At 39.4% G+C, this 18,654-nt stretch overlaps 1 protein-coding gene across 1 annotated transcript; it reads right to left on the reverse strand.

Annotated features, from left to right (window-relative positions):
• Nucleotides 1-747: 747 nt before the first annotated feature.
• LOC103705958 (protein FRIGIDA) lies at nucleotides 748-11,952 on the reverse strand. The gene is made up of 3 exons (XM_008789875.4): nucleotides 10,896-11,952; nucleotides 2,921-3,081; nucleotides 748-1,933 (listed from the first exon to the last, which is right to left on the reverse strand). Exons 1-3 carry the CDS (start codon nucleotides 11,800-11,802, stop codon nucleotides 1,124-1,126), a joined length of 1,878 nt encoding a protein of 625 aa, XP_008788097.2. The 5' UTR covers nucleotides 11,803-11,952; the 3' UTR covers nucleotides 748-1,123.
• Nucleotides 11,953-18,654: the final 6,702 nt, after the last annotated feature.

An 18,654-nucleotide genomic window follows, 5' to 3' on the forward strand; every position in this document is an offset into this window, starting at 1 on the left:
TATTTTTTAAAGATTATTGTGAGACCTTTTTGTTTCATCATCTGATTTCAAATTTCTATATTCAAAAGTTCGTATACTTAAGAAGCAACTTGATTGGGGTTGAAGAGATACGCCAAGCACCTAATATATGACGAATGGTCACCAAGCCGAAAGCTTACTCGGCATCCCTTCTCATGCCACCAATATCTTATCCGGAGAGTGGACCTTTTCAAGCTAAAACTAACAAACAGAGCAAGAACTTGAGGCTTTTTCCTCGGAGTAGTTCACCAACCTTTGTACACAAATTTGAACTTGAGATGGTAGTGTTACGATGCTTCATAGGCTCAGGACGCCCATCACCGCTAAAACAAAATCAGGTAGATCGCATCATTTAATTCGCAAGCCACGGAAAAGCCAACCAGCCAATCGCATAAAATTGTAACTTTCCGACTGGTAATGTGCTCAAGTTTCCTAAGGCCACCGTGCAAGCTTATGCCTTGTGGACTGGTTCGGCAACCACGGGTCCCCAAAAATCCATTATACAACAATCCTCATCAACAAGCTACGATCAAATATTATGGCTGAAGAAAAATGAAACTTCCATTTCATCATCACTTCTCTTTGTTCAACTATACTGCTTTGAAGAAAGACATGGAAAACCATTATGAAGAAAATTGAGAAAAATAAGGACGACCAGAGAAGAATGGAGCAGATGCATGATCATGATACAAGTAACTTTCAAGAGCAGGAGACCAAGTTCGCTATGGGTTTTTTATAAGGAGCTGAGTAGCATGCAATATAATAAAGAAAGAAAAGGGAAAATAAAAACTTTCAATTCTTTTCACAGGAAGGAAAGGTGTGTTAACCTTTGACTGCTCTAACTCGGACATCTTCTTACAGAGTATAGCTAGTTGCTAATGATATCTATCAGATGACTAAGAGACACCACCACAAAGTTTACATACAACTGAAGAGCAGCCTTAATAATCCGCAAACTATGTTTAAGCAGATGGCAACCGACCTGGGGCTATAACAAAATAGATATTGCAACTGATCTTTTGATATGGTGAGCATCCAGCTAGAAGATTCAGCCAATTGTTTGGGTATTACAAGAAAACAAATAGCAAAACTAAACACTTTCAATTCAGCCTAGGTAAGATGAGTAATAGCTAGGGTTGGTGGCACCGGGCATTGCGTTGCTTTTGCTAGAGTTGTAGTCTGTCTCACGTTCCAAAACAATATCTGCAAAACGATACAGATTAGAGCCTGAGCTCCTTGTTTCAACGCCAAAGGATGAAGCCTGTGGTTGATATGAACTTTGTGCTGCAGCTGTTGATGGATCCATCCAGCTTGCTGAAGGTGCAAAACCTGAATAGCCCTGTGCAACAGATCTGGCATCAAGTGCTCCATCTTGATGCCACCCATATGAACCTCCACTGATGTTTGCATATGACCCAACATTGTTTCCCAGTGTTAATCCACCACTATCTGCAGCAGCAGCAGGTTCAATACTACCGCCAACTCCTGCTGAACCATGCACACCTCCTGTCAGTAATTCCGTGCCACTTCTATAATGCGATCCTGTGAATCCACCATCATGCATGCTTTGCAGGGTAAGACCATTGTATAAACCTTTAGTATCAGATAGTGCGGGGCTTCTCTGCTCCTGAGTTTGCATAGTTAGATGAGGGGTAACCCCAGGAGACACTTCTGCTGGAGCAGGCCAAAGACGTTTAGCTTGTGTTTCTGGTTGGTTCAAGGGTCCAGCCTCCTCAGCCCTTCGCTTGAGGTTTTTATTTTTAAATTTCTGCTTACCTTTTGCAATATCTCTTTCTAAACCAGCAATCTTCTGATATAAATTAAAACTAGCAATCTCAGAAGGATCAAGTTTGTTATCTTCCACACATTTAACTACTGATTTAAGCACTGCTAACTGCTTTTTATTGGCTCCTTCCTGCATAAAACCATTACATATAATGTCACCAGAAAGCTCCCATACATATCATTAAAGTGACATATAAACATTACATTACCAGATCTGATCTGGCATTGTGGTGATACCTCAGCTACAGTGATTGAAGGTTCTAAATGAATTCATAGAACATCAAAATTTCATTCTGTCAAAAGGAACCAAACAACATCCTAGATGGTTCTGTGACATGTAGAGAAATGTTTACAGATCCACATACATTAATCTACAGCCATGAAAAATTCCCAAATCTTACAGTTATTTTTATCCTCAAGGTAGGGACTTAGGCTTTGTATGCTTGCCAGAAAAATGAAACAATGGAAGAATAATTCAATTGAACAATGGAAAATTGGCAAATTTCTATTCTTTGAAAAAGATACAAGATTGTCCTCCAGCAACACATACATTTTTTTTCATCCAGAAAACATAAGAACACAGGGTTTCCCCTAGTATAAAATCTTCTCTCTTACTTCTCTTGAGACTAAACAGAGCCCTAAAAGTAATATACTAAATAGAATTGACTCTAAGCTTTGTATACTTATTTTTTAAGTAATTAGATGGTGTTGACTAAACGTTCTGGTTCGTCGTCACTTTTCACATTAAATTTTACATGCATTATACATTTTCAATAGGAGGCTCTTAAGTTACCACAAAGATATTGAAGTTCAGCACAAGTTATTCGCTACCACAAAGATATTGAAGTTCATCACAAATTATTCTTTCCTTATCATATATAATAATGCAAAAAGCAAGTAAAAAGTCAAAGAAAAAAAATCACAGCAAAAATTTAGTATTATGAATGAAAGAACTTGCTGCCGCTGACAAACTCAATAAGAAATGCAACAAATGACACACAAATCTTTTGTTGGCATAGTGTTTATAAAAATCTAATGTTGCAAAGTGGTAGAATGTTACGAATTTAAGTGAAAATTTATTTTACTCCCATTCAAATGAAAGGAAGATAGATCATACCAGTGATTGTCCTTCTCTTTGTTCTTTTGCAGTCTGCAATGATTTCAGTAAAACAGAAGATAGCAAAGGGATCGGGGGAAATTTCTCCCCCAGCCCAAAAGCACAAGCCAGGTGAACTGCTTCAACATGCATGTCCTTGCTTAGCAATTCTTTAATGATATCTACAGCACGAAAACCATAACAAAGGACATTATATACGATAAAGAAACATATTCATGCAATTAAAATTTCATATTACAAAATAAAAAATAAATAAATCGATCACGTTAGATTTGCAAAGGCAGCTTTAAGGCATAATAAAACAATTCAAGCTATTGAGAAACCAATTATTGATGCTAATAAAAGGAGTTTCAGATTTTGATGGACAGGCTTTACAAAAATTAAGGGCAATCAGAAATATGGTTCACCGTATTAGCCTGAATCGGACAGTACGAAGCAACCGTACCATACCAATTCAGTACCAATACCCGGTACGGATGACATACCGATACTCGATATGCTGAAAAGACTCCGTGCCATACTGTACCGTACTGACACAGTACTAGTGTGGCACCAGTACGAGGTTCGGTACCAAGACGGCGAATCTTGATCAGGAGTGTGGATCAGTGAGCTCTATGGAACCAATGGAAGGAGCTCCCAGAAATCAGAAATTGGAGTTTGGTGAATTTAATTACAAACTTACATTATAAAAGGTAAGAAAGGTCTCAGGTTCATTAAAGCTCATGAGGTGAAGTTGATAGGTCAAAGAATTTTTAACTCCCTGCATCCATTAAAGCATACAAATGCATGGACAGGCTAAGCAAGATCCCAATACCTAAATCAAATGTAGGTTCCACCGTCATATATTGCAAAACATCAAAAGCAACATAAAATGTACTTTGATGCAGGAAAAACACCATGTTCATAGAAATCATTTTGCAAGTGATCAAATTAACAGAACACCAGCATATACCATGACATGCCTACATTTCATGTGCTTATGAAAGAGACAATTGGTGAATCTTAGGCTACGGAATACTGATGAAATTTATTAAGTTCAATTGAAAATCAACAGCAATCTGCAGCAAGATGATAGGTAATCCAATCATCTCTTTCATAAAAATCTGTATCATATCAATAGCAGGAAATGTATTTCAATGATGTTCTGCCCCTTACCTATCTTGCAGATAAAAATTCATGTTACTAACTCACTGTATCACTTTCTGACATAAATAGTGAAATCAGATAAATATTAAACAACAGTTATTGGCAGTCCTGAGGAAGATATCTATCCTTCAAATGAATATTACCTGTCCCACTTATTAATTTCAACCCCTGTGTATTATAAGTGCCTAATGCCTACCATCTTTCATGTGTTGCAACCTTCGACCTTGCATTGGAAAAACTTGTCCTTCCTTAAACTTAGTGTATATTACAATACATCAGCACTAACACCAATAAGTATAAAAATTTAACCGCACTCACTTTTTAGCTGGAAAGCATGTTCATTTTTCAAATGTTGCATCTCCCTGTAATAACAACTTTGACCTACTAAAGGGTTTCTGCGTATGTTTTTTGCCCATATTCTTTTTTCATAGATTTTTTTCACCTACATTCAAGAAGAGGAAAATAATGTTTCACAGGAGTTTTAGATAGACAGCAAGCCTTGGTACAACAATAATGTTGCTCCACTGTGACTTGCATGTCAATGATTCAAAATACAAAAACAGCCTCTCCGCACTTGGAGGTAAAGCCATGTACATCTGACCCTCCCCAAATCTTGTAGTGGCAGGAGCCTCATACATTAGGATGCCCTTTCTTATTGGAGCTTTAGATAAGTTATCATCCATTGAGGAAACCAACAATACACCATGCCAACCTCTATTTATGGTTCATTAAGAGGTCATCCCCACATAAAATACAAGCTAATCTAATATTTTTGGAATAATAAATCAAATTCTTTCACATATTAGCATATTTCAACTCTCTGAGCATGCACTCAAAATCTCAAAGATAGCAAGATTTCATGCTTATGGTTGTCATGAGCAACATTCAGTACAAGTACTTGGCATGAATCAGTCATCCTTCTTAACATTGACATCATCTCATTATCTATTCCAGGAAACTAATCTCTGAATTATGGAACATTTCTCCTCGTATATCAGCTTTGTGCTGCTTAACGCCTTTCAGACAGTCTTTAACCTAGCATACAATTTATTTTATTACTTTCATTAATTAGTATATACTAAAGAATAATTGGTCCACTCCCCAAAATAAAAAGAAAAAAGAACAATTGGATCTAAATTGCAACTTTAGAGTACATCAAGGCTTAATAACCATAAAAATTTAGCTTCACTTACCTTTTAGCTGGAGATTATTTTTAGTGCATTACAAATTGTCAGTATTATAAAAAAAAGTGGTGCATGCGGCCACTTATGTGGATTTGGTCAATTGAACACACATCGTACCCTATATGCAGCTGAATAGGGCTAGATATGTCATCTAATTAGAATTAAACAACCACACATGCAGCTTGCTTTTACACAAGACTATGCTGCAGCAGGTAGGATGTAGTTGGTGGGTGAGTGTGGGTTACAACCGGACCGGATGTAAATACTGTTGATTTAGTTACTGGAAGCAGGTCAGGGGTGGGTATCGGAAAGCAGGGCTCTTAAAAAATTTAATAAGAAAACACTTAGGAAGCAGGCACAAGAATGAGTTACCAAGGAGACTGGAGAGCAAGTGCGGCATCCTAAATGGAAGTTCCCGCTAGTAAGATTGTTAATAAAGCTAATTTGATAATAATATTATAATTTTTGCTAGTAGATATAGGTAACAAGTATTTTGTAGTTATTGTTACTTGTTATCAGTATTGCAATTATTAAAATTTTTCTGTAGCTTATTCATTTTTAAAATAACTAGAAAATATCAACCATATATACGATCTATTGACCACTCACATAGCATGGCAACCTTATAACTAGATAATGCACCTGCCCATATTTAAGACATTGAACTAGCAATAAATTTCCATCCAAGTAATTGTCCTTGATATTCAAAAAAAATAAGATAGCATTTGCGGGATTTCTATATAAGTTGTTCTCAGCTGAGGGTTCAGAAAATTAGCTTTACATTGTCCCATCTCTATTAATGGTAAGTTAGATTGCCATCTGCACATAGTGTAAGATAATAACTTTTTATGAAATATTTTCCAAGATAATATTTTAGATTTTTCCAAGTGTTAACATATTTTAACTCTATTGCAACCACAATTTGCAATATCCATTTCAGTACCCATACTAATACCATATAGGCACACCATCAATACAGGTTGGTTCATGGTACCAACACCGAGTATGCCCCTCCATACCAAGTATCAGTTCACTAATAGTACGACAGAATACAACCTTAGCAGTACAGTGAACCATGAATTTCCACCTATTCATGAAAATTTAACATGATTTTATGCTTAAAGTCATCTTTTAAGCAATATTGGGTACAAGAGATTGGCACAAATCAATCATTCTTCTCAACACTAGTGTCATCTCATTAACTTTTCCAGTAATCCAATATCTCAGAATTATTGAATGTTTCTCCTCAAGCACAGCCATTTCTAGCTTAATACCTTCCAAATCTGCTTAATTCCTTTCCTATGTCGCATTCTTTGACCTTGCACTAACAATTCTATTAATAACCATAATCTTCTGCCTAAGGTAATACACCCACTTCTTGACCACTTTCTAACTAAAAGTATTTCTAAAATATCTGTGTTCTTGCATCTACACCCACATCCGCTCCTGCACTAGCTCCTAGCTGTGGCAACTTAGGTACTCATTGGTACATAGCAAGGTCCGCCGTATCGGTACCGGTTGGCGTACCGGTGGCCGGCCGGACCGGTACGATACTGGTTCGGTCCGGTACGTACCGGCCGGTACGCGGTGGTTTCAAAAACCACAGCGCGAGGCGCAGTGGTTCTAAAAAAAAATCGTACCGGTGCGAACCGGTCGGTTCGCACTGATACAAGGCCGGTACCAAGCAGTATCGGCCGGTACCGACCAGTACGGACTCCGTACCGGCCGGTTCGGCTAAAAAACCGGAAAATACCGATTTTCTTGTGGTTCCGGTACCGGTCTAGGACCGGGCCGGTACGGCATTCCATGGTACATAGCATACCAAGGCCCTCGGTACATGAAGGATCGATTCAGAACGAGAAGGCTTGATTCAGAACAAAATTGTTCGAACCGCTCGAATCAAGGATGGATCAAGCAATTTGAAGGCACATAGAGGTTAGTTCACACAGGAACAACACTAAACCATTCCATAATCTTAGTGGTACAATTAGGTACCGCTTTGGAAGTGGGTTAAAAGGTGATTCTCTCTTGCTTTCAACTATTTGAAGGTGAAAATGAGAGGAAGAAGAGACAAGCTACACGAGGATTTTCACATTAGATCAACCAATCTAAAACCTTTTTTTTGAGCTAGAAAGTCACTCTAGCTAGGTAATTTTCTTCCCTATAGATATTTTAAACTTTATCAAAACCACCGACTAATTCATGACTTATCAATGAAATTAGGGGAAAACTCCATCAATTTGAGATTCATCCCTATTTGATCATTGGATCCACACCAGACATGAATCTAGGATCAAAGTTAAAAAATTTCAAGATTTTGGATTGACCAGCAAAAGCAATAGCAAATTTTGTGTAAATGCAAAAGCAACCCAAGCAATTGAGGTTCGTTTAGGATGATTTTCAAATAATTGTCAAGAAAGAGTTTATCTATGATCCAAAAATAGCTTTTTTCCAAGCTTATTGATCTTTTCAAAAAATAATCTTCCTAATTTTTTTCAAACATAAAAATATCAATTTTCAGACAAGGTAACAGTAGCGAACCCATGCTACCAAAATTTGACCTACAATTGGTTAGTTTCAAGTATATGCAGGTTCCACTTGAGTCGAGGCCCAAAATTATCTCAATTTAAATCAAAATGACCAAGAGCACCATTCAGGTTGTTTTTTCTTTATATGTTTCGTATGCAGAACTCAGCAGACAAAAACGGAATCTTCCAAATGGCAATGCACATGCTTTGGAACCTTCCTAGAATCTCAGACCCACATCCACATCCTAAGCACTTTCCAAATAAGAGCATTTGTTAAAAATTATACTTCCCTGTGCCCACACTCTTCCTTGCAACTCATATGGAGCTTATCCAAAAAATCTGAATTAATATAATTTCCATTTTTTATTTTTAAAGGTTACTGAATTGATTAAAAATTAGAAAACTTAAGAAGACATATAGTGTCAGATAATTAAAAAATATTTTCTAAGATATGGAGAACATTTTCATAAAAAATATTTTATATTAATTATCTATTTTTAATTATTTAAAACATATATGTTTAAAAATGTCATTAAATCATTAAAAAAACATAAGTTGTTGCCCCAACAGAAATAAGGTGAATGCTTTAAGGAAGAGCATGCAATGAACTTGCAATATAGACTATGCTATAAAAATCACAAAAAATAAAAAATTGATAAAAAAACTCGATAAGTTAATTGATATTGCTTTTGGTTTCTATTTTTTGATTCCAAAAATCTGAGAAGAAAATTGAACTTGATTGAACGCATATTTTTAATGAAACCCTTTTGTTTTCTAAATTTCTTGCAAAAACATTTAGAGCTTCCCATAGCAAAGATTAATTGCTAGCAAAAAGTGAGAAATAAAAGTAAGGAATGGTAGAAGTTCTGCACTGATGCTATCTCCAACATCAAATACAAAAACAATATATAATACAAGTTCTAGGCTAGTGCCTTGAATGTGATCATTGATAATAATAGTGATTATTTCAATGATTTTAGATTTAGGCGCTACTATAGTTGCATTTCACTTCCATTTTGATTGTTAATTTTGACATATCTTTTAAATGTATTTTAGGTTGTAAGTTATGTGATATTATGTGATATTTATTTATGTTACTTCCACACACATAAAAAAGTTTGACTAAGGCACTTGACATGTGTAAATATCACAATTTGAAGGCCAAAAAAAAGGTAGTACTAAGTTTACGAGGTGTATCTCTACATATTCATCGATACTTTTCATTCAAGGTTCGCCATCTCGGCACCGGACCCCGTACCAGTGCCACACTAGTACAGTGTCAGTACGGTATAGTACGAAATTTTTTTAGCATACCGAGTGTCGGTACGCCACCTATACTGAGTACCGGTACCGAACCGGTACGATACGAAATGCCCCGTACCGTCCAGCTCGAGCCGGTATGATATACTATGCTTTCATCAAGCCAATCATGTACCATACCATCCTTGGTTGATATCGTATCGATTTTCAATATTTTGAACTAATAGTCCATGAGGTCTACATTGGTCCTTTTTTTTACGTTATCATTGCCAAGCAAAGACTAGGCAACCACAAGGTTTGGTAGGTTTGGTGTGTACCTATCAATTTGAATCGAACTAAGCTCCTCTTATTACAAGGTGGGTCGCTAGGATGGTAGGAACCACACCTGAACCACTCAAACCAACCCGGATCGTGTTGTTCAAGTGCAAATCGAAGTTAGCTTGCTCCAAACCAACCCTAAACCACTCTCTAATCGAGCGATACACCTAGGTAGCACCCTAGATGCCTTGCTTTGCATTGTTTGTTGCATGTTTTCCACTGTTTAAAGATGGATACAAGAGACAAAAGAAAGAAAGTAATTCTCACTCCAAATGCCATATGGAGCTTTTTATCAGTCTTGGTTACTTGGTTAATCAAGGCTTTTTGATGGTCCACAAGGTTTACAATAAAGTCCCTAACTTATTACTATTATGGGGTAATGGTTTATTTTATGAAGCCCTTATTAAGCTAGTTATATTAAGTAGCAGCCCCACCACTAATTGGCCTGAGACAAGGGTAGAAGGCATTTTTTATGGCCATCAAAGTTAAATCTCTAGTTGGTCGAGTCCTATTGTTTCCTCCACTCTTTGACTTTGAGCCTCCTAGGCTTCCTTCGTTGTATCTTTCTTCCTTCTTTTCAAGAAAAACAAGGAAATGGTCTTATAATTACTAGGATTCCAGGTTCAGAAAGTTTAAGCAGTGTTTTAGTGTTTTGAAAAATGTTTCGCTACTCTGATTGAAATTATTCACCAAAAACAAATGTCTGACTTACCTTTTCTCTCTTTGAAGATTGTGCATTTATTTTTCACTTCATAATTGTGCCTGTTAATTGCCAGTACAGCCTGGACTGCAGTTGCCCAAGAAATATGGAAATGTATCATTATTTTCTCTTAGTTTCTTAGAAATGAAATAAGTTTCATATATCTACAAGTGTAGATTAATTGCTTTAGACCGACTCCACTCCCAGTACTCCTCTATCCCACTTTTCCTCAGCGAAAGAAATAGAGGAGTGTTGAAGATTCCCTCTGAAAATCAAAACTCAACAGAAGTAGCTAGAGTTAGTATCTTCACCATATACACCTAGAAATCTTAAACATGTTTTACATGTCTGCTTCAGCCAGAACACTATGATAAGATGTTTCCACATGTGTACAGCACCTTTTCTTCCATTTTGAATTCTAAGACTTCAAATCACAACCCCAATCATTCCAAACTTTAAAACCCACAATTTTCTCACATAAACCCACAATAGTTAGATACCATGCCAGATAATTTGTATTTACTTTTTATTGTTTGCCTCTTTCCTCTTATATAGATCATACTAGGAGTCAATCAAATTAAGCAATTTAAAATCCATTCATATTCGTTTGATGAAGCTTGTCTATTCCTTGAAAGAATCATGCACCTCCTCTCCTATCTTCTGCCTAATTATGCAATTCTTTTCTGCATACCATTATTGCCAAATAGGCTCATAAAGCTTTTCAACATATTCACTACAGGGGATTCCATAGACATTAGGCCAATGACATGCAAGAATTGCTAATTAATAGATCATCAGATGCTATGAACAAGAGAGGCTTCAAAAGATGCAAATATTACCTGGAATCTTCTCGCGGATGATAGGGGATTGCTGGAAGACATCAGCTTTCTTCTTCAGATTGCTCAACCGGAGAAGGTGATACATCACGTCACACCCAAAATCATTCGGGATGCCAAACGACGCAACAAAAAGAGCCAGGCCCAGAGCATCCACAGCCGTCGCAGACTTGACGCCACCCTCTGCAACAAGCCTGCTCCTCCAGGCGAGGGCAGCCACCATGGCATCCTGCTTGACAGAGGATTCGATCTCCGAGGGTAAACCGGAGAGGACGTAAAACTCCAGAATGAGAATGCAGGCACGGCGGCCGACAATCACCGTGGGATTGCGCTCATAGGCCTTGCTGCCCTGAAGGTAGAACCGCCCGATGGAATCGAAGACTAGTCTGGCCGGGCTGGGGGCGCGCCGGAGGGCGGCAGGGACTTCTCTGCGGAGCCAATCGAGTTCGGAGAAGTGGGTGGTGACGAACTTGCGGAGGAAGCGGCTGCCCATGGTCTCGCAGATCGAGTGGAGCTCCGCTCGGGGTTCATCCAACGAGGGCTTTTCTTGGCCGGACTTTGCTTCTTTTTTCACTGCCATGGCCGCCACTTGCTCGCCGTCGGGGGTTTGGAGGGCGTCGAGATCCTTGGAGCGGCCATCGATGGAGGCGCCGATGGAGTCGAGGAAGTGCAGGAGGCCGTCCCATTGGCGGACGAAATCGGAGAGGGCGGCGTTGAGATTAAAAAAATGGTTGATCGATGGGATTGGGGAGGGCGCAGAAGCCTGGCCTTTCTCGACCTGGTTTTCTTGTTTTCTCTCCGCCGCTTTTTCTCCTTCTTTTTTCTCGACCTGCTTCTCTTCTTTCTTCTCGACCTCTTCCTCTTCGCCTCCTTCTTTTACGGAGGTGGGTGAGGGATTTGGCAGCGACATAGAGGAGTATGGATCCCAATTTCTGAAGGGTGGGAGAAAAAAAGCCCTAATCGCCACACCCCCTCGCTCGCTGCCTTTCTCTTCTCTCTCGTTATTCGGGAAATACAATTGCGATTGAGGGCGAGAAGGCAGGGGAGGGAAAAGGTGCGGAGCGAAGGAGTCCGATTTGGAACATAATTCCTTTTTGGAAGAGGATTGGGGCCGCTATACCGGCCACGTGCACACGTCCGCAGAAAAAGAACATCTTGAAAAACCTTATAATGTATTTTAGCAAAAAAAAACCTTATAATGTATAAAATAAAATATTCTATTTTTTTATTTTTAACAAAGTATTATTTCATACATTTGCTCCTGCAAATAAAAAGAAAAAATATACATTTTGCAAAACTTTAAGAATAAATATTTTTTTCTTCGTAGCATCAGAAATCTTTAAAAATATAATAAAATTTTAAAAAATAAATAGGAAGGAAAAAAGTGTTGTTTAGCATTACTTTTCTTTTTTATTTTTAAAAAATAATTTTTTATTTGTTATTTTATATTTTAAAATATAAATGTGTTTGGTACAGTAATTTATTTTTAGAAACCTAAAGATAATATTAATAGCGTAGATGATAATAGCATTGGCAGAAATAATGAAGTTGTAGATGGTGTTAGTGGTAGAGTTGCGGTGAATGACGGAGATAGCGACGATAGGCGGTGGTGACAATGGTGATAACAAGAATATCAACAATGTGGCAGATGCAATGACGATGATGACAATGGTGTGGTAAAGATGGTTGCGGCAATGGTGATGGCAAAAGTACCGACTATGTGATGAAGGCATCAATAACATAGCAACGGGAGCAATGATGCTTATAGGAGCGATTTCGACATAGCAGAGGATCGATATAACAGAGGGAGTGATGGTAGTGGTGTTGATATGAAAAAGGCGATAATGATAGTGATAGAAAATTATAAATTTTTTATTTTTAAAAATATTGAAAGTTAGAATTTTTTTACTTACATTTTCCCAAATAATAAAAGTAACTTTAAAAAAAAAATAGCATCATATGTATTTTTTGCTTGATTTCTAAGATTTTATTCTTTACAAATAGAAAACAAGTAAAAGTAATGCCAAATAGGTTGGAAGCCTTAACAACCATATGAATGAATAAAAGTAGAAAACCAGGATATAGATATCCTTCCAACCCCAGATCATTATAGTCATTAGATGCAATGTCCTCCCAACCAATTCATACATCAATCTCTTCTCTGTTTTCTTCTGCCTTTAGAGATGTGACGACCCAACAAATCTTGTTAAGGGACTACAAAGATGAGTAAACCTGGTTTACTAAAAAAAAAAAAAAAATCAGTATTAAGTTGATTGAGTGTGAGATATTAGAGCATTCATACAATGCTTTAATATTCTATTAGATCTGGTAAAAGATCCCCTTCCTATTTGAGTAATTACCCTTTTATGGAAATAAGACTTGAATAGGGCTTTGCATTATCCATGTGATAATGCATGAGAGGGTCTAGTGTATATTTTATTTGGCATTAAAAATGGAAGTCTATGGTTCAGTGGTGGTGATTGTCGAGGTGTCGAGGTGGACCAAATAGGGTTGTTGCTCCAATGCTGCTAGCAGAGATAAAACTGGTACTGGATACAATATGAGAGAAGAAAAAATGGCTCATCAAAAACTATGTCCAGAAGTATAACCTTAATACCAAACTCAATCAAAGGATCTCTAACCTTGATGAGGAAACTATAATCCAAAAGGACAATGCACAGATTGTGATCTAATTTTTGTGCGTGATAAGGAATGGAGTTGGATAATAAGCACAACGAGAACTTCTATGAATGGTATAATTCAATTAAAGTTTATCAAACATTTTTCCATAAAGATAGATACTACCAAGAATTTTAGTTAGAATCTGATTAATGAGAAACAATGGTTGTATGAAATGCCTCGACCAAATAAGATTGAGGCACATTGTCATGAGCAAGTGAAGACAAGGCAATATCTAAAATATGTTCATGTTGGTACTCTGCAACATGATTTACTCATGTTTGTAGACAGCGTAGGCGATGTACCATGTTACAATTTAAAAAGATGAAAATGAGAGCTAGTGTATTAATCACCACCAATAAATTGGAATTGTCTAATTTTATACACCAGTAAATTGGGGGTTAAGTGTTTAAACAAAGTTGTCAAAAAATTGGTGATTTCTACTCACCCCCTTGTTATATATCACCAAGTTTACCGAATGATCTTCAAATATATTTTAAAAAAGGAATCTTTAAAGATTCCCAACCAAAAGCAATCATCAAATGTCGTTTCTTTTTTTTGTAATTCATAGAACAAACTATTCGTACACATCCAATTTCAAATACTCTGGCACGCTTGATTAAAATGAATTTTGATTGGTACAATTAGCAATAATTTGAGTCCAATGAAATTTATATTGGATTTTGATGCACCTCAAAATAGACTTATGCTCATAAGACAAACTGACCAATAAAAGCTCGTCACATAACTGCAGAATGGCCGTTCAAGCTTAGAGTATCTCATTTCTGTATCTCGAAGAATCCGACTCATATAGTATATAGGCATCTAGAGATTTCATCTTCTTCTTGGATAAGGACTGAGCTCACAGCCAGGGAAGAGACGGCTAAGTAGAGGTATAGCATATCTCTCAGGTTTAGCTTGGAAAGGACTAGTGGAGTACTAAGATAGTTTCATAGTTGATAAATACAATTGGACACTTTCCTGACTAGTAGATGTTTTTGGTTTGCCTCAGAACTTAGAAGCAAAGTAGATTTTTCTTCGCCGATCTCGCCATAAATCTGTCCAATGCTATGATACGACCCGTTAGGCGTTGAACCTCCTTCTTCACCTTCGATGGGGTCATCTCAAGCACAGCTCGAATTTTTTCAGGATTGGCCTTAATCTCACACTGAGTCATCATGAATACGAGAAACTTTTCTGAGGAAAACCCAAATGCGCACTTACTCATATTGAGTTTTATGCGGTATTTTCTAATGGTTCAAAAGGTCTCATCTAAGTCGGCTATATAGTGCTCGGTTTGTTAACTTTTTACCAATATGTCATTAACATAAACCTCCATGTTGTGGCAGATATGATCCTTGAAGATTTTATTGACTAGGCTAGTAAGTGGCCACTATATTTTTTAGACCAAAGGATATAACTTTGTAGTAGTAGAGCCCTTTGTTTGTGATGAAGGAGATCTTTTTCTCATCTTTCGGTGCCATCCGGATCTGGTTATAGCCTGAAAATACATTAATGAAGATTAACATCTGATACCTCGACGTGGCATCGACTAGCTGGTCAATTCTTGACAATAAAAAAATGTCCTTAGAACATGCTCTGTTGAGGTTGGTAAAGTCAATACACACCTACTAGTTCCCATTGGCCTTCTTAACCAGGACAATGTTGGCCAACCAGTCAAGATAGTCAACTTTATGGATGAAATCCACATTGAGAAGTTTGTCCACCTCTTCATCAATGGTCTTCTATCTTTTTTTGTGGTGAAGCTCCTTTTTTTCTATCGAATAGGCTGGTGTGCTAGATCCATACTCAACTTGTCGACTATGATGTCTGGACTTACACTTGGCATGTTGGAGGCCGACCAGGTGAAGACGTCAGTGTTGGCTCAAAGGAAACCCATGTCCTGGGCCCTAGCAGTGTTGTTGAGGTGGCACCAATTTGCATCATGCGGCTTGACTCCGCTTCATCCAAGGGAACTAAGAGGGTTTCCTCGACCAGCTTTCCGCATTGTCGCTTTTGTTCATCTCGAGCATCAAAGCCTTTTTTTTGGTTCAACAGTGGCTCACACCCTATGGGTGTGGATGCAACCAACAAAATCCGAAAACAACATTGCAGATAAAGAACTCGGCACTATGTCATACTCCCTCTAAATAAACTTCTAGAATGGTGAGTCGCATAGGAAGTAACCCAATCAGCAGTGCAATTTAGTTCTCTGTAGACGTGTGTGGCCTGATGGGCACCATACTCCTGCAGTAGTCCATGAATGTCAAGTAGTAGCGGCTTGTCCTTGCCTGCACACCCTCGACCCCTGACTAATCAATCACTGTGGCTGAGTCACCTTCAAGGATGATCCGATCCGCACCTAGAGTCCGTTTGGCATAAGAGATGCCCTCCCAAGCGGCTTTGAGCTCAACACACACCACCGAAGAATCGAAGATCCGCTGACCTTCTGCTGCTACTAGTCTGAACTCATGATCCCTGATGACGAAGCCTACGCCTTTGCCTCTTCCATCATCGGCCATACTGCCATTAAAATCCACCTTTAGGAAGCCAAAGGTGGGGACACCCAAGATACGAAATATATATGGACGTTGCAAGAGTAGAAGGAGGGCCCAGATGTCCCTAGCTAACCCGATAGGTGAAATCTCAGCAGTGCCAAAGAACTCCTCCGCGTACAGTAATGCTCTGGCCACCATCGCCTTCGGGGGTGAACTACTACCCTCGTAGACTTGGGCGTTCCTGTCCAGCCAAGAATGATAGGCCAGGTAGGCAATACGAGTCCCTCTCTCCTCCAACCCAGATCCTAACACTAAGGCCTCCAGAAAATGCAAGAACTCCTCAATGGGCGACCACCTCAGCTGTTGATCATAAAGGAACCCCACACATCTCTAGATCTGGCTAGCCCGAGACCCTCGACTAGCACATGATAGATGGACTCCTCCATCTATGGGCATGCTCCATAATCGGCAGCTATCCTCACTCCCTGCTGCTCCAGGATGCTCCTAGTGGATAAGTAGCCCTATGTACTTTCCACAGAAACAATGCAATGAGGGGATGGACACGTAGTCTCCAGATCCAGCAACCGTTAATCCGCTGAGGCACCGCTCCCCCTCTCATCCTCGATATGTCATGGGAGCGCACAATCGTTTGCCCAAATAGGCTCCATACCCTTGTGTCCGCCGCCCCCCCCCCCCCCCCCACCGAGATCGATAATGACAGCACCCGCTTAGCAAGCTGCTCACCAAACACCCGCCTGACAAGATCTACATCGCATCTTTGCTCTTCCTAGATAAACAAGTCACTAATTGTGCGACCCTCCAACCATCTATGGTCAATCAATGTGGGCCAATCCTGCAATGTTCTCTCCGATAACTACTTATCCTTGAGAATACTGATAGTCCGACCATCCCCAATCTCCCACCTGATCACCGGAAGCACCTCCGGGGCACGAGCGCATATCTCTCTCCAGATGAATGAGGATCCTCGTCCAGTTTGAAAGTCTACCGAGGTGGTGGGGTCCCCATACTTCGCCCTCAGTATAGAAGCCTAGAGACTCCCTAACTCTAGAAGAAATCTGATTGCCAGCCTAATGACTAGTGTCTCCCTGCGCTCGAGTAAAGAGTGGACTCCCAACCCACCCTGACTAGTAGGCTGATAGATAACCTCCTATACTAGTCGGTGGATGCCCCCTCTATCCCCATGCTGCCCCCGGATGAAGCTTCCGAACATCCTCTCCAGGTCTCGGAGCACCGCAACAGGTACCAGTGTATTAGATAGTAAATAAACAGGGATGGAACTCAAAACTGACCTAATGAGTGTAACTCTGCCCATCATCGACATGGCGCTCACCTGCTAGCTCTCCAATCTGCGTCTGATGCTTGCCTCCATAAATGTGCACTCCCCCTCCGCAGATGCCGGCCCGTGATCGGGACCCCAAAGTATCTAAGTATCCCCTCTTGCTCGCCAATCCCCAGTCTGCTCATAATGGAGGCCTTCCCCGGTTTGGGCATCAAAGCCTGCAATGGGCAGCATCTCCATCAGCTTCTTTTCTTGGAGCATGGTGATGTAAAACTGCCAAGAAAGTGCTTGGTCGTCTTGGACTTCTCCTATACTATTCCTGGTCGGAAGCTTCATTAGTAGGTGATAGGTGGAGACTATAGAACATAGAGTGTTCAGTCCTGGTTGTCCCAAGATAGCATTGTAAGCTAATGGGACCTTGACCACCAAGAATTCAACATTATTGTGGTCTACCTCAAAGCTTGCCCTATAGTGACTAGAAGGGTGATGACACCTTCCACTAGGATCGATCTCCAAAAAACCCAACCAAAGCAAAGCTGATCTTCCTTACCCGATCAGCTGGCAAGTTCATTCTACGAAAAAACTCATAAAATAACATATCTACCGAGCTTCCATTATCGACTAGAATTCTTTCTATATCAAAGTTTGCTACGATAAGGAAAACTATAATAACATCATTATGAGGGGTCTAAACACACTCTACATTAGAGTCTGAGAAGAAAATAATCTTCTCCATCTTTTGCCTCTTTGGCATTGAGCTTCTGCTCTGAGCAACTCGGCGGCAAGCTGTTCCCGATTGGTGTCAACTTAGTCTCGTGGGTCATGGGCATATGCACCGAGGTAGCCCCACTAAATGACAACTTCGATTTCATTCTTGAGTTGGACATAGTCCTCGGTGTCATGCCCATAGTCTTAGTGGAACTGGTAGAATTGGGTCATGTCTTTGCAAGCACCTGATCTCGTCTTCTTGGGACATTTCATATAGCTTCATTGTGAATCTTCCGAGAGATGTTGAGAGGAGTAAATCTCTTGAACGTCATGGGAGGACTCCTCGATTGGCAGGAACTTTCCTCATTCCTTCTTGCCTTCTTGATAGGCTCTTCTAGATTCTCCCAAGCTCACTTATTCTTCGTTTTACTATGCTCTCCTTTGGTAGATTTGCACTAAGCTTCCAGGGCCTCTTCGGCGTTGATGTAACTGTCGGCTCAGGCCATGAGCTCGACGTAGCCTTTCGGAAACTTTTTCTCTAGGAAGAAGAGGAACCGAGATGTCTTCAATTCGGTCC

Source organism: Phoenix dactylifera, chromosome 9 (assembly GCF_009389715.1).
Source record: "Phoenix dactylifera cultivar Barhee BC4 chromosome 9, palm_55x_up_171113_PBpolish2nd_filt_p, whole genome shotgun sequence".
NCBI classification, from domain to species: domain Eukaryota; kingdom Viridiplantae; phylum Streptophyta; class Magnoliopsida; order Arecales; family Arecaceae; genus Phoenix; species Phoenix dactylifera.